This window comes from Oncorhynchus kisutch, linkage group LG6, assembly GCF_002021735.2.
Source record: "Oncorhynchus kisutch isolate 150728-3 linkage group LG6, Okis_V2, whole genome shotgun sequence".
NCBI classification, from domain to species: domain Eukaryota; kingdom Metazoa; phylum Chordata; class Actinopteri; order Salmoniformes; family Salmonidae; genus Oncorhynchus; species Oncorhynchus kisutch.
The window spans coordinates 8,273,407-8,291,056 of record NC_034179.2 but is presented as its reverse complement, the minus strand read 5'-3'; the positions used below and the strand labels follow the sequence as shown (position 1 = coordinate 8,291,056).

The following is a 17,650-nucleotide window of genomic DNA, read 5'->3' as shown; positions in this document are numbered from 1 at the left end:
CATACAGCCGTGATAGTGTGTCACTGTTCCCTTGTTTCCTCATACAGCCGTGATAGTGTGGTCACTGTTCCCTTGTTTCCTCATACAGCCGTGATAGTGTGTGTCACTGTTCCCTTGTTTCCTCATACAGCCGTGATAGTGTGTGGTCACTGTTCCCTTGTTTCCTCATACAGCCGTGATAGTGGGTCACTGTTCCCTCGTTTCCTCATACAGCCGTGATAGTGTGTCACTGTTCCCTTGTTTCCTCATACAGCCGTGATAGTGTGGTCACTGTTCCCTTGTTTCCTCATACAGCCGTGATAGTGTGGTCACTGTTCCCTTGTTTCCTCATACAGCCGTGATAGTGTGTGGTCACTGTTCCCTTGTTTCCTCATACAGCCGTGATAGTGTGTGGTCACTGTTCCCTCGTTTCCTCATACAGCCGTGATAGTGGGTCACTGTTCCCTTGTTTCCTCATACAGCCGTGATAGTGTGTGGTCACTGTTCCCTCGTTTCCTCATACAGCCGTGATAGTGGGTCACTGTTCCCTTGTTTCCTCATACAGCCGTGATAGTGTGGTCACTGTTCCCTTGTTTCCTCATACAGCCGTGATAGTGGGTCACTGTTTCCTCATACAGCCGTGATAGTGTGTGGTCACTGTTCCCTCGTTTCCTCATACAGCCGTGATAGTGTGTCACTGTTCCCTTGTTTCCTCATACAGCCGTGATAGTGTGTCACTGTTCCCTCGTTTCCTCATACAGCCATGATAGTGTCACTGTTTCCTCATACAGCCGTGATAGTGTGTGGTCACTGTGTCCTTGTTTCCTCATACAGCCATGATCGTGTGTGAGGAGCCTAACAACCGTCTGGATAAGTTCACGGGGACCATGCGTTGGAGGAAAGAACGCTTCCCTCTGGATCTGGACAATATGATGCTGAGAGGATGTAGGATCAGAAACACTGACGAGTGTCACGGACTGGTCATCTTCGCAGGTAAATACCTTGCATAACCTTTCAGAACCAATGGATATACACACTCACTCACTCACTCACTCACTCACTCACTCACTCACTCACTCACTCACTCACTCACTCACTCACTCACTCACTCCACTCACTCATTCACTCCACTCCACTCACTCTTGACACAGCCACAGACATCCTTGGATATACACACTAATTCACTCCACTCACTCACTCCACTCACTCACTCACTCACTCACTCACTCACTCACTCACTCACTCACTCTCACTCACTCACTCACTCACTCACTCACTCACTCCACTCACTCATTCACTCCACTCCACTCACTCTTGACACAGCCACAGACATCCTTGGATATACACACTCATTCACTCCACTCATTCACTCCACTCACTCACTCACTCACTCACTCACTCACTCACTCCACTCACTCATTCACTCCACTCCACTCACTCTTGACACAGCCACAGACATCCTTGGATATACACACTCATTCACTCCACTCCTCACTCACAACACATGATTTGACACAGCCACAGAAATCCTTTTCAGGTAAATACCTCACACACGTTCATCATCAATATACAGACCTACCAACAACATGGACATGCAGGCATGTAAATATGCTGTCTTGGACTTAATCTCATATGCAAACCCTTACTCATCTGTTTGTTTGGTGTTTTGATGTAGGCGCCGACACCAAAATCATGAGGAATGGGGGCAAGACCAGATTCAAGAGGACTAAAATCGATGAATTGATGAACTACATGGTGTACACTGTAAGTGGTATTACCTTCAGTCATCCACTACACCTTCGCAAAAATATTTCACCCTTTAAGAAATGGAGTCTCTTTTAAAATCCATTTACGTCAAAGTGTGACGTATGTTGAACGCTGAACAACAAACCTCGGTTTATTTTATTTTTGTAAATTTGTGACCAGTGTTTTCTCTCTAAGTTTGGTTGATATACTTTTATTGTATTTTGGCTCACACGACACGGTTATCCTCAGTTGCTGTGACTACTACTATCTGTCCCGGGATCCTGCCAGACCAAGAAGTCCGAATTTGTTTGCTGGAGCTAGCTACCATTCTAGCTGGTAGCTATCAGTATGAAAGCTAGCAGGGTTTTCTATTTTGGCTGGGACTGCAAAGGTGTCCCATGCTAATTGTGGCTGTGTTCCCTGCTAGCTGTTGCTTTTCCCCCTGTAATCTGACCTGTGCCTCCTCTTTAATCTGTTCCTCTTCAAGCTCCCGGGGGGGGATCCTCTTCACGCTTCCGGGGGGGGGGGGGGAATCCTGTTCATGCTCCCGGGGGAGGGAATCCACGCCCGCCTACTTTTTTTCTTTCTCATCTACTCCAATAGCTGGGTGCCACTCTGGCCTGGTGGAAGTGTTGGCGCGTTGGCTCTCCACAGCCAACTGGGATCCCTCCCCGAAGGTGGAAAGTCAAGTCAGTTGAGAACAAATTCTTATTTTCAATGACTGTCTAGGAACAGTGGGTTAACTGCCTTGTTCAGGGGCAGAACAACAGATTTGTACCTTGTCAGCTCAGGGATTTGAACTTACAACCTTTCAGTTACTAGTCCAACGCTCTAACCACTAGGCTACCCTTATACTAAAATGGTATGAAGCTATAAGCTTGGCACACCTGTATTTGTGGAGTTTCTCCAATTCTTCTCTGCAGATCCTCTCAAGCTCTGTCAGGTTTGATGGGGAGTGTTGTCGATGCACAGCTATTTTCAGGTTTCTCCATAGATGTTCGATCGGGCTCTGGCTGGGCCATCCAAGGACATTGAGACTTGTCCCCGAAGCCACACCTGCGTTGTCTTGGCTGTGTGTTTAGGATCGTTGTCCTGTTGGAAGGTCCTGAGGTCCTGAGCGCTCTGGAGCAGGTTTTCATCAAGGATCTCTCTGTACTTTGCTCCGTTCATCTTTCCCTCGATCCTGACTAGTCTCTCAGTCCCTGCTGGAGCTCTGGTAGTGACCATTGGGTTCTTGGTCACCCCAATGCCCTTCTCTCCAGATTGCTCCGTTTGGCTGGTCGGCCAGCTCTAGGAAGAGTCTTGGTGATTCCAAACTTCTTCCATTTAAGAATGATGGAGGCCACTGTGTTCTTGGGGACCTTCAATGCTGCATACATTTTTTCGGTAACCTTCCCCAGTTCTGTGCCTCGACGCAATCCTGTCTCGGAGCTCTACGGACAATTCCTTCGACCTCATGGCTTGGTTTCCAGGAGGCCACCTTTGGGAACCTATATAGACAGGTGTGTGCCTTTTTTCAATTGAATTTACCACAAGTGGACTCCAATCAAGTTGTAGAAACATGTCAAGGATGATCAATGGGAACAGGATGCACCTGAGCTCAATTTTTTTGTTGTCTCAAAGTAAAAAAAGTCTGAATACCTATGTAAATAAGATATTTTGGATTTTAATTTTATATAAATGTGCAAATATTTTCACTTTGTCATTATTGTGTGTAGATTGATGAGGAGTTTGTTTTTATTTAAACCGTTTTAGAATAAGGCTGTAACTTGGAAAAATAGAAGGGGTCTGAATACTTCCCGAATTCATTGTATGGATACCATATTGTGATCAATACATCCGATGGATTTGGGTACTGCTTTACAGCAGATTTCTACAGCATTAGTAAAGATGTGATCAATACATGTTGATGATTTCATTACTGTGCTGTTTGCAAATACCCTGGTAGGTTGACTGATAACCTGAACCAGGTTGAAGGCACTGGTTACAGTTTGAAGCTTTTTCTTGAGTGGGCAGCTTGATGAAAACCAGTCAATATTTAGGTCACCCAGAAAATATACCTCTGTTGATATGACTTACATTATCAAGCATTTTACACGTTATGTTGATACTCAGAGGTCTTAGTATACGTTTTACAATGCAGATACACTGCTGTTTTACACTAAATAAGTGAAGACTTTCAGCACGCTTATAGGGAAAGGGCATTTAACATGCACTTACACAAACGACTGATGATAGGCTGAGAGAAATTGATAAGATTGGTGGCTGTTTTGTTAGACTTCAGTCAGTTCAGGCTTTTGACATTTATCATATTCTGCTGCTGAAAGAACTTCTATGTTATGACTTTACAGCGCCTGCTATATTATGAAGAGTTACCTGTCTTAACACAGAGGGTGTTCTCCAACATAATCCAGGTAGAATCAGGAATTCCCCAGGGCAGCTGTCTAATCACCTGGCTCTGAGTAAAGCCTGTGTTTCTATGTATGAGGACGACCCAACACTATACACGTCAGATACCACAGCAAGTTAAATCACTGTAACTCTTAACAATGAGCTGCAGTCCGTTTTTAGAGTGCCTGGCAAGAAATCAATTAGTCCTAAAACCTAATAAGCATTTTATTTGGAGCAAATCATTCACTAAACCCTTAAACCTCAACTAAGTCTTGACATGAATAATGTGGAAATTGAGCTAGTTGAGGAGACTAAACTGCTTGGCGTAACCCTGGATTGTAAACTGTTATTGTCAAAACCGGTGGTCGGTTTCTGAGGGGAGGACGGCTCATAATAATGTCTGGAACGGAGCAAATGGAATGGCATCAAACACATGTGGTTAATGTATTTGATATCATTCCATTCTTTCCACTCCAGCCATTACCATGAGCCCATCCTCCTCAAAAGCAACAGTAGCTAAGTTGGGGATAGATCTGCCTTTTTTTAATAAAAAAATTGAAACACCCTTTTGGACTCGATTTTATGATCTTGTCTCATCACTGCAACTCCCCAATGGGCTCGGTCGGGAGAGACGAAAAGACGAGTCATGCTGAAACATGACCCGCCAAGCCACACTTCTAAACACCTGCTCGCTTAACCCGGAATCCAGCTGCACCAATGTGTTGGCGGAAACACCGTTCACCTGATGACCGAAGTCAGCCTGCAGGCGCCTGACCTGCCACAAGGAGTCGCTAGAGCACGATAAGCCAAGGAAGCGCCCCGGCCAAACTCACCCGGACGACACTGGGCAAATTGTGCGCCACCATATGGGACTCCTGGTCACGCCCCAGGCTGTAGTGAAGCTGCAACACTGCGATGCAGAGGAGGCGGCTGCTCTGCCTTAACGACAATCTCAACAAGGCAGATCCTACAGGCTCTAGTTTTGACGCACCTGGACTGCTCCCAGTCGTGTGGTCAGGTGCCACAGAGGGACTATGGAAAATTACAACTGGCCCAGAACAAGTAGCGCTAAATGTGCGCGTAGCGCTAAATGTGCGTGTAGCGTTAAATGTACGCGTAGCGCTAAATGTACGTGTAGCGCTGACATTGATAATGTCATTCTCTCATGGATCAAAGTGGAGGAGAGATCGACTTCTTCACGACTTGTTTTTATACGAATGTTTGACATGTTGAATGCACCGAGGTACTAGCACACAGCTCGGACACAAGACATGCCACCAGAGGTCTCTTCACAGTCCAGAACAGACTATGGGAACCGCAAAGTACTACATAGAGCCATGACTACATGGAACTCTATTCCACAGTACTACATAGAGTCATGACTACATGGAACTCTATTCCACAGTACTACATAGAGTCATGACTACATGGAACTCTATTCCAAAGTACTACATAGAGCCATGACTACATGGAACTCTATTCCACAGTACTACATAGAGTCATGACTACATGGAACTCTATTCCACAGTACTACATAGAGTCATGACTACATGGAACTCTATTCCACAGTACTACATAGATTCATGACTACATGGAACTCTATTCCAAAGTACTACATAGAGCCATGACTACATGGAACTCTATTCCACAGTACTACATAGAGCCATGACTACATGGAACTCTATTCCACAGTACTACATAGAGTCATGACTACATGTAACTCTATTCCACAGTACTACATAGAGTCATGACTACATGGAACTCTATTCCACAGTACTACATAGAGCCATGACTACATGTAACTCTATTCCACAGTACTACATAGAGTCATGACTACATGGAACTCTATTCCACAGTACTACATAGAGTCATGACCACATGGAACTCTATTCCACAGTACTACATAGAGCCATGACTACATGGAACTCTATTCCACAGTACTACATAGAGCCATGACTACATGGAACTCTATTCCACAGTACTACATAGAGCCATGACTACATGGAACTCTATTCCACAGTACTACATAGAGCCATGACTACATGGAACTCTATTCCACAGTACTACATAGAGCCATGACTACATGGAACTCTATTCCACAGTACTACATAGAGCCATGACTACATGGAACTCTATTCCACAGTACTACATAGAGCCATGACTACATGGAACTCTATTCCACAGTACTACATAGAGCCATGACTACATGGAACTCTATTCCACAGTACTACATAGAGCCATGACTACATGGAACTCTATTCCACAGTACTACATAGAGCCATGACTACATGGAACTCTATTCCACAGTACTACATAGAGCCATGACTACATGGAACTCTATTCCACAGTACTACATAGAGCCATGACTACATGGAACTCTATTCCACAGTACTACATAGAGCCATGACTACATGGAACTCTATTCCACAGTACTACATAGAGCCATGACTACATGGAACTCTATTCCACAGTACTACATAGAGCCATGACGACATGGAACTCTATTCCACAGTACTACATAGAGCCATGACGACATGGAACTCTATTCCACAGTACTACATAGAGCCATGACTACATGGAACTCTATTCCACAGTACTACATAGAGCCATGACTACATGGAACTCTATTCCACAGTACTACATAGAGCCATGACTACATGGAACTCTATTCCACAGTACTACATAGAGCCATGACTACATGGAACTCTATTCCACAGTACTACATAGAGCCATGACTACATGGAACTCTATTCCACAGTACTACATAGAGCCATGACTACATGGAACTCTATTCCACAGTACTACATAGAGCCATGACTACATGGAACTCTATTCCACAGTACTACATAGAGCCATGACTACATGGAACTCTATTCCACAGTACTACATAGAGCCATGACTACATGGAACTCTATTCCACAGTACTACATAGAGCCATGACTACATGGAACTCTATTCCACAGTACTACATAGAGCCATGACTACATGGAACTCTATTCCACAGTACTACATAGAGCCATGACGACATGGAACTCTATTCCACAGTACTACATAGAGCCATGACTACATGGAACTCTATTCCACAGTACTACATAGAGCCATGACTACATGGAACTCTATTCCACAGTACTACATAGAGCCATGACTACATGGAACTCTATTCCACAGTACTACATAGAGCCATGACTACATGTAACTCTATTCCACAGTACTACATAGAGTCATGACTACATGGAACTCTATTCCACAGTACTACATAGAGCCATGACTACATGGAACTCTATTCCACAGTACTACATAGAGCCATGACTACATGGAACTCTATTCCACAGTACTACATAGAGCCATGACTACATGGAACTCTATTCCACATCAGGTAACTGATGCAGTAAAATCAGGTTTAAAGAAACATATAAAAAATACACCTTATGGAACAGCGAGGACTGTGAACACACACACAGACACACACAGACACACACAGACACACACAGACACACACACACACACACACACAGACACACACACACACACACACACACACACACACACAGACACACACAGACAACACACAGACACACACACACAGACACACACAGACAACACACAGACACACACACACAGACACACACAGACAACACACAGACACACACACACACACACAGACACACACAGACAACACACAGACAGACACAGACAACATACAGACACACACAGACAACATACAGACACACACAGACACACACAGACAGACACAGACAACATACAGACACACACAGACACACACAGACAGACACAGACAACATACAGACACACACAGACAACATACAGACACACACAGACAACATACAGACAGACACAGACAACATACAGACACATACAGACACACACAGACACACACAGACAGACACAGACAACATACAGACAGACACAGACAACATACAGACACACACAGACAACATACAGACACACACAGACAACATACAGACACACACAGACAACATACAGACACACACAGACAACATACAGACACACACAGACAACATACAGACACACACAGACAACATACAGACACACACAGACAACATACAGACACACACAGACAACATACAGACACACACAGACAACATACAGACACACACAGACAACATACAGACACACACAGACAACATACAGACACACACAGACAACATACAGACACACACAGACAACATACAGACACACACAGACAACATACAGACACACACAGACAACATACAGACACACACAGACAACATACACACTATAGACAAATACACCTGGATTGTTTTGTAGCGTAGTGGCCTGAGGGCGCACACTTAATGCATTGTGAAATCTGTCAAATGTATTTTAATGTTTAAAAATGACTGGACCCCAGGAAGAGTAGCTGCTGCCTTGGCAGGAACTAATGGGGATCCATAATAAACCCCAGGAAGAGTAGCTGCTGCCTTGGCAGGAACTAAATGGGGATCCATAATAAACCCCAGGAAGAGTAGCTGCTGCCTTGGCAGGAACTAATGGGGATCCATAATAAACCCCAGGAAGAGTAGCTGCTGCCTTGGCAGGAACTAATGGGGATCCATAATAAACCCCAGGAAGAGTAGCTGCTGCCTTGGCAGGAACTAATGGGGATCCATAATAAACCACAGGAAGAGTAGCTGCTGCCTTGGCAGGAACTAATGGGGATCCATAATAAACCCCAGGAAGAGTAGCTGCTGCCTTGGCAGGAACTAATGGGGATCCATAATAAACCACAGGAAGAGTAGCTGCTGCCTTGGCAGGAACTAATGGGGATCCATAATAAACCCCAGGAAGAGTAGCTGCTGCTTTGGCAGGAACTAAATGGGGATCCATAATAAACCACAGGAAGAGTAGCTGCTGCCTTGGCAGGAACTAAATGGGTATCCATAATAAACCACAGGAAGAGTAGCTGCTGCCTTGGCAGGAACTAAATGGGGATCCATAATAAATACATGCTTGAGATGAATGCTTGTGGAAATAGAGATGCAGTGTAAGAAAGTATGGAAACTATAGATTTAAATTCCTTCTCTCCAGATCTTTGTAATCCTGGTCCTGTTGTGTGCTGGCCTGGCCATCGGAAACACCTTCTGGTACGAGGAAGTAGGCAGCAAGGCCTGGTATCTGTATGACGGTAAGGACCAGACTGCTTCTTACAGAGGTTTCCTCAGCTTCTGGGGGTACATCATCGTGCTCAACACCATGGTTCCCATCTCCCTCTACGTCAGGTGAGTATAGAAATAGAATCAGACTCATTTGACTTGAATAAGGGTACCCGTTGTAATAATTATATTTCCCTGGGTGAGTCACTCTCAAACACAGGCATGGGTTGTGTTCAGTAGGGCACATCGTAGCAAATCTGTGTTTTTTTTATGGGAAAATGTGTGTAGAACTTCCCTGTTTTTTATTCTGTTTCAAAACGCTTTCTACCTATTGCACACGGCCAAGCTCTTTCTTTTGTACCGTCTACCACCTGCTTTTAGAGGGCTTTATTTAGTCAAAGACTCTGTCATTATCTCATAGTCCCTAGTATCCTCTGAACTGTTGTTATTATCTCCTAGTCCCTAGTATCCTCTGAACTGTCGTTATTATCTCCTAGTTCCTAGTATCCTCTGAACTGTTGTTATTATCTCCTAGTTCCTAGTATCCTCTGAACGGTCGTATTATCTCCTAGTATCCTCTGAACGGTCGTATTATCTCCTAGTTCCTAGTATCCTCTGAACGGTTGTATTATCTCCTAGTTCCTAGTATCCTAACACCCATGTACCTGTGTACCTTAGGGAATAATAATAGAATACTGTATTGAGTCGTCATGAGAGTATTTCAGGTCCCCACATCCAGAATAGGTTTCTAATCTAGGGTCTTTCCGTGTTTAAAATAAAGGTGAAATATATTTCCAATTTCTTCTCCAGTGTGGAGGTGATTCGTTTGGGCCAGTCTAAGTTCATCAACTGGGACCTTCAGATGTACTACCAGGAGAAAGACACCCCAGCCAAGGCCCGCACCACCACCCTCAACGAGCAACTGGGTCAGATCGAATACATCTTCTCAGATAAGACCGGTACCCTCACGCAGAACATCATGGCCTTCAAGAAATGCACCATTGCTGGACACACCTTTGGTAAGACTCATTTGTTACATCCTGGCTAGAGTGTAGCTTGGTGTTCCCAGATCAGTTCATGCTGTCGTTGTCAAGGTGGTTGTCCTTTCACTACCACCCGCAGTACAAAAAAGTACAATTTTATGAACTGTTTTCTAAGGATGTCAACATTGACGCATTTCTAGTTAAAAATATTTAAACAATATTCAGCACGCTTACTTTCACCGTCTGCTAAATATGTGTATGTGACCAGTAACATTTGGTTTGTTGTTATTGCCAAATGACCATTTTTAAAGGTCTGGGACCTCCCAAATATTGCTTGACTGGACATCCTGGTCCACTCTGCATTGTTTTTTAATGTAACAGATTTCACCTGTAAACATCGTTTTTGAAGCTTGTTTTATGACGTGATGCAATCATGTATTTTCATTTGACAGGTGACCCTGCTAATGTTGCGGGTGTACCTCTGGATCGTGGGAAGGTACATTACATTTTTTTTACTGAAACAGTATTTTATTCAGATTTGCAGTGCTTCATCTATAGCATTGTCTTGAGGGTCATTTCTTTCCCTCGGTACCACACAGCCAGTGGACTTCACCTGGAACAAGTACGCAGACAGGAAGTTTGAGTACTTGGATCATTCCCTGGTGGTCTGCATCCGGTCCAAGAAGGACAAAGACACCTTGGAGTTCTTCAAGCTGCTGTCTTTGTGTCACACTGTCATGGTGGAACAGAAAGAAGGTAAGGAACCTGCGTAGTGATGATTAGAGTTCAAAGTTCAATCAATCATTGGATGATTTTATTTATTTATTGATTGGTCAGTTCAGAAATCACTGATTACACACATACAGTATGTGATTAGTCCTGTTAATTGAACACACCTAGGAAGACTAGGTAGCCTTCCTTCAGAGTACCCTGGAGATCTGGCCCCAGAGTGGATGTTTATTCAGAGTACCATGGAGACCCACTTTTAATGGTCTACAAGCGCATTTGGTGTTTGAAGTCCTCTAGTTAGCACATACAGAACAGAGACAGGGTGAGCAACCTGCATTATAGTAATGCTAGAGGTCAAAATTCAGAAACCAATTCTTATACATAATGGGCTGTTTTCCCTGGATACCTAAAAGAAAAAGCCTGGTCCTGAACTTGATGGAGAATCTTCTTTGGAAAATCCTTCTTAGTCCAGAACCGAGCTTTTATCTTTGTCTGGGAAACCAGTCCAGGTAGTTTTAGTTTAGAGTACCATGAACACCGATGACTATTCTATAATAAAGGTGTGACATAACCTCTGGCCACAGAGTTTGTATGTCTTGATGTGTCTGTTGTCCTCAATCCTCAGATGAGTTGGTGTACCAGGCAGCCTCTCCTGATGAGGGAGCTCTGGTGACGGCTGCCAGGAACTTCGGTTTTGTGTTCCTGTCCCGTACCCAGGACACCATCACCATCAGCGAGATGGACCAGGAGATGACCTACGAGGTGCTGGCCCTGCTTGACTTTAACAGCGACCGCAAACGCATGTCCATCATCCGTGAGTGAATATTTTAAGACTGTGATCATGGTGTCCCCCTCTAGGGTTGTAAAAGTTCTGAGAATGTCCGCAAAGTTCCGAGGTTTATTGGAATTCCGAGTTGGAGAATTCCGTCCCTGCTCATTCCTTGATGATTTGGAAATCTTCTAACCGGCCTGGATTCATGAGAACTTTGACAAAGCTTCTGAAATGTTGTAATACAAGCCTTTTCACTGTGACCATCTTCCTAACATGCAGTCTCATCTCTCTCTCTCTCGCTCTGACAGTGAGGTTCCCTGACGGTCGGATCCGTTTGTACTGCAAAGGAGCAGACACTGTCATCTACGAACGCCTCTCTCCTAACTCCAAACACAAAGAAGTGACCCAGACTGCTCTAGACGTAAGTCACTGGTGTCTTTTGATAGACTGAAACCCGTCCTTTACATCCAGCCTATGTAGAGTAGTAGGGGCCAGGCTATGAAGCATGTGTGTGGTTGTATTTTGAGCTAGGACATTCTGAACTTTCTCTTTTCGGGTGGTCACTTATTGAATTAATCTTGGCTCCAGTAGTTCCAGAATCGTGAAAATATCCCCCTGTTAATTCATTGTTACTCATTCAAGTAATTCCATGATGTTCAAATAAACCAAAACCTTCTCTTCCGTTGTAGATCTTTGCCAACGAGACTCTCCGGACCTTGTGTCTGTGCTACAAGGATATCAGTAAGCAGGAGTTTGACGCCTGGGCTAAGAAGCACAAGGCTGCCAGTGTTGCTATGAGCAACAGGGAGGCTGCTCTAGATCGAGTGTATGAACAGATTGAGAGCAACCTCATGGTAGGACGCTTATCCCACATAATGAGAACATGCTAAACAAAATTGACAGTTAAATCTAGGACCTATTTAACCTCAAGGATCGTCCCTTTTTTCCCCAACGAGTTTGTAGTTGAAGTTTGTAGAAATGTGAAAGGAATGTAGGAGAATATAACACATTAGATCTGGTAAAAGATAATACAAAGATAAAACAACCATATATTTTTTTTGGACCATCTTTGGAATGCAAGAGAAAAGCCATAATGTATTATTCCATCCCAGGTGCAATTTAGATATTGGCCACTAGATGGCAGCAGTATATGTGCAAAGTTTTAGTCTGAACCAATGAACCGTTGCATTTCTGTTCAAAATGTTGTATTAAGACTGCCCAAATGTGCCTAATTTGTTGATTAATAACTTTTCATGTTCAAAACTGTGCACTCTCCTCAAACAATAGCATGGTATTCTTTCACTGTAATATCTACTGTAAATTGGACAGTGCAGTTAGATTAACACGAATTTAAGCTTTCTGCCTGTGTCAGATATGTCTATGTCCTGGGAAATGTTCTTGTTACTTACAACCTCATGCTAATCATATTAGCACACGTTAGCTCAACTGTCCTGCAGGGGACCCACCAATCCTGAAGAGGATAATTATAGGACTGATTCACGGAAATCTATGTAATATATTTTAGGGCAGTAGAATATAGTGCATTCAGAAAGTATTCAGAATTCTTGACTTTTTCCACATTTTGTTACATTACAGCCTTATTCTAAAATGTATTAATTAGTTTTATCCCCCTTAATCAATCTACACACAGTACCCCAAAATGACAAATTTATTCAGAATAAAAAAACTGACATTTACGTAAGTATTCTCAGACCCTTTACTCAGTACTTTGTTGAAGCACCTTGGGCAGTGAGCCTTGAGTCTTCTTGGGTATGACGCTACAAGCTTGGCACACCTGTATCTGTGGAGTTTCTCCCATTTATTCTCTGTAGATCCTATCAAGCTCTGTTAGATTGGTATGGGAGTGTCGCTGTACAGCTATTTTCAGGTCTCTCCAGAGATGTCCGATCGGGCTCTGGCAGAGCCACTCGAGGACATTCAGAGACTGTCTTGGCTGTGTGCTTAGGGTCGTTGTCCTGTTGGAAGGTGAACCTTTGCCCCAGTCTGAGGTCCTGAGCGCTCTGGATCAAGGATCTCTCTGTTCTTTTATCTGTTCACTTTCCCTTAATCCTGACTAGTCTCCCAGTCCCTGAAAAACATCCCCTTCACCTCCCTGATCAAGGACCTTCTCCCCCGATTGCTCAGTTTGGCCAGGCGGCCAACTCTAGGAAGAGTCTTGGTGTTTCCAATCATCTTCCATTTAGAATGATGGATGCCACTGTGTTCTTGGGGACCTTCAATGCTGCAGAATTGTTTTGCTACCCTTCCCCAGATCTGTGCCTCGACACAATCCTGTCTCGGCGCTCTACGGACAATTCCTTCAACCTCATGGCTTGGTTTTTGCTCAGTCATGCACTGTCAACTGTGGGACCTTTATATAGACAGGTGTGTGCCTTTCCAAATCATGTCCAATCAATTGAATTTACCACAGGTGGACTCCAATCAAGTTGTAGAAACATCTCAAGGATGATCAATGGAAACCGGATGCACCTGAGCTCATTTTTGAGTCTCATAGCAAAGAGTCTGAATCCTCAGTTTTTTTATTTTTAATAAATTAGCAGAAAAATCTAAGCCTGTTTTTGCTTTGTCGTTATGGGGTATTGTGTCTATAGTGAGTTTTATTTTAAAAATATATTTTAGAATAATGTGATAAAATGTGGGAGAAGTCTGAATACTTTACGAATGCACTATATGTTCGACAAGTTTCATTAGTTAATATTTACATACACGCTGTTCGGAGCTTTGCCTCGCCCAAAAGTTGCTGCTTCCTTCTACTCTTAAAGGAGACATGTTTGCTTTGTTTTGTCCTAATCGGCAGATGATCGGAGCGACTGCCATCGAGGACAAGCTACAGGACGGGGTTCCTGAGACCATCGCCAAGCTGGCAAAGGCTGACATCAAGATCTGGGTCCTGACTGGAGATAAGAAAGGTATAGTCTCAGGGGCGGCCCGTCTCTGTGGTGGGGAGAGCCTTTGGAATGTTCATCTCTATGCAACCAGAGACTGGGGTTCTCTATATAGTGGCCAGGGCTCATAGTAATGTACTATAGGATGTCATATAGGATGTCAATGTTTTACTGTTGACATTAAGTATTGAGATCAAACCTTCTTGAGCTGCTACTTCACGCAGCTTGATGGATTAAATGTGTATTGATGGCTGGGATGGAAAGAAACATGGAGACTTTACCATTTCCTACTTGCAGAAACGGCTGAGAACATCGGTTATTCCTGTAAGCTGCTTAGCGATGATATGCAGATCCACTATGGAGAGGACGTCAAGTAGGTTTGATTTTCAATAATACTTACATCCTCTGGGATCAAATATACATCTTGTTAAAATACAGTGTGTTATTTTTAACCCCCCTACATTTAAATCATTCTGTGTTTTGTGACCAGTGAGAAGCTGCGGATCAGACAGGCAAACCGAAGGGATCAGCCGCCTGCGTTCGGCCGGACCAGGAAGAAGGTACCGGATCCTTTCTTCCCTGAGCCTGGCAGGAACGCCCTCATCATCACTGGAGGCTGGCTGGTGAGTGTAGTAGCCTGCTACGTCGTAGTTGGTCTCCAACTTGGTCGACCGAAAGTCGTGTATTTTTCCGTATATAGACACACCATATGTGTTGGAATAAAATCAACTATATGCATTGAGCGTGTCTGATGCTTTAAGCGCACTGTTTCATTAAATAAGACACGTGATTCAAGAGGGAGCCAGAGATCAAGGAGAAAAAAACACTAATTGACCCGAACATCCTCTTTTCCCGCTGGCCTTCTGTTATGCTGTTGAAGGTGCCGGTAACTAGGTTACATGAGTGGTCGGCAACCTTATATTTTTTTTCATGTGGAATGCCAGTTTATCTTACCATTTCTACCGATCTGCATGCCAGTTATGGTTTTCATATTCACATTTTCGTGGAACGGTTTAATTTAATTTATAATAACGCCGTATCTCAAAATCATTGTCATGTGGGTAATCAAAATTCTATCTGAATGAAAATACAACAAATAATAACTAAATAATAATATATAATCTAACAGTAACTTCTATTATCGACTGTGGAGAAGTAGGCTACATAAAGCCAACAAATAAAAACATCGCAGCCTGCAGGTAGAACATATCCCGATCAAAAAAATGTATATCCTATAAATCAAATTAGCGATGCATGACCTGTCTGCAAAGAACTTGAAATATTGTATAAACTATCACCAGAAGCTCACACTTTTTTGTATAAAATATTCTGGGCCCTCTTGAGTTTCCTGTGTCAGTAAGCTCCAGACAGACACAGCTGGAGGCTGTTCAGGGGGTGATAGTGGTAATCAGGTAGTCCTATTTTATGATGTTTCCACTGGATCAGAGCATGATATTTTTCCCAAATGGGGGAGAGCTGGAAAGATATATATTTTTTTCAATTACATTGTGGATCTATTATCTTTCTCAATTAATGTGAAAACAAACTTTGTTTGTTTGGTGGTTTGAGGTGAAGAAAACAAAATGACTTTGAGAAGCTCATTAGTGGAGGTGAGTTAAGACGATCAGAAATACTCTGATTCCCAAAATGGGCACACTAATAGGAAGAATCAATCTATCTTTTTAGACTTAAGAGTATTTATCTGGTCAATATCTCAGTGTATTATGTCTGTTAGTAACAGTGTGTTATATGTGAAAATGTGATCATATTATAAATTGTATTTTAATGTTTAAGGACTCTTGGAGGATTAGTCCAAATGAGGACATAAAGAGATTCTAATAAAATCAAATGACTTATTAATTATTGTCACATGTAATCCTTTATAAAAACTTCAGAACAGGCAGAGGCCAAATGTAATTTACATAACAATAGACCACTTAAACTCGTACAACACTTCCATTTTGCGTGCAGGTACTACTTCTATGTGTAATCGGGTGTGCATCCTTACTCCACCTTGACAAGAGCAAAAACAAAAGACGATGAATAAATGGACAAAACTCATTAATGAAATGAAATGAACAAAAACGTGTTTTTCACTAGTGTTGCATTGGTTGTTGTTGTTAGGAATTTTATGAATAATGACTAAACAATATCTACATTTTAAATAGAAATATAACTAATTAAACTTATACTCTGTTTTATTATATCTGATTTAACAATATGAATTCATAAGTGAGGGATTGTGGAGCCTGAAACAGGAGGTAATTAAATGAAATAAATACCATTCCAGCCAGGTTGGAGAAGATTGGAAGTGTTTTTTTTTTTTTAAGTAAGCAGAAAGGGTCATTAACCTATGGTTGAACCGACTCAACTTAGCTCTGGAATGTTCCGATAAAGACATTGTGTGTTTTCTTAGGTTTTCCATTAGCTGCTAAGTGGTGGTGCATAATGGTGAGGGGTCAAGAGTTAATTCAGTTCTATTGTGTGTCATGTGTGTGCGCTAGTAGGTCGGAATGAACTTTTTTAAACCTGCTTTGTCTTGGTCGAGAGGAGGAGATTCATTCTAGAACCAATGACGTCATGTTATTGTATGTAAACTGTTGTTGGTGGTTACATGGCAGCGCGCTCCGAGAATAAATACTATTATCTAATTTTGATAAGACTGGTCTCCGTCTATTTTATGCAAATAAGAATCTTACAAATTCTCATAAAATAGACTAAGTGAATTAAATGAATGAAAACATATTGGAATAATGAAATTATACCAACAGTTGTCGCTCTGTAAACAACATGTCCACTCTGACAATGAGAAAAAAAGTAAAAGACTGTATTAATAATACTATTGAATGTATTAACATAAATGACTGTAACCAAAATAACATTGTAGATTCAAAATTATGATAATTAAAGGTACTACTGGTGCTAAATGTAATGGGGAATTAATAGACACTAACAATCAAATGCTAAAAAAATCACACAGTGAAGTTATGAATCAATTAATGTGCAAAA

The 17,650-nt window shown here is 42.5% G+C and overlaps 1 protein-coding gene across 1 annotated transcript in view; it reads left to right on the top strand.

The window, feature by feature from the left end:
* LOC109875990 (phospholipid-transporting ATPase IC) overlaps positions 1-17,650 on the top strand; it is a 68,895-nt gene that overhangs the window by 33,733 nt on the left and 17,512 nt on the right. Inside the window, exons 10-21 of the mRNA XM_031826071.1 lie at positions 814-972; positions 1,655-1,743; positions 9,187-9,377; positions 10,062-10,270; positions 10,687-10,730; positions 10,834-10,990; positions 11,589-11,777; positions 12,044-12,156; positions 12,425-12,589; positions 14,554-14,665; positions 14,939-15,014; positions 15,132-15,264. Coding sequence (XP_031681931.1) covers positions 814-972; positions 1,655-1,743; positions 9,187-9,377; positions 10,062-10,270; positions 10,687-10,730; positions 10,834-10,990; positions 11,589-11,777; positions 12,044-12,156; positions 12,425-12,589; positions 14,554-14,665; positions 14,939-15,014; positions 15,132-15,264 — 1,637 coding nt within the window. The remainder of the gene's footprint in view (positions 1-813; positions 973-1,654; positions 1,744-9,186; positions 9,378-10,061; positions 10,271-10,686; positions 10,731-10,833; positions 10,991-11,588; positions 11,778-12,043; positions 12,157-12,424; positions 12,590-14,553; positions 14,666-14,938; positions 15,015-15,131; positions 15,265-17,650) is intronic.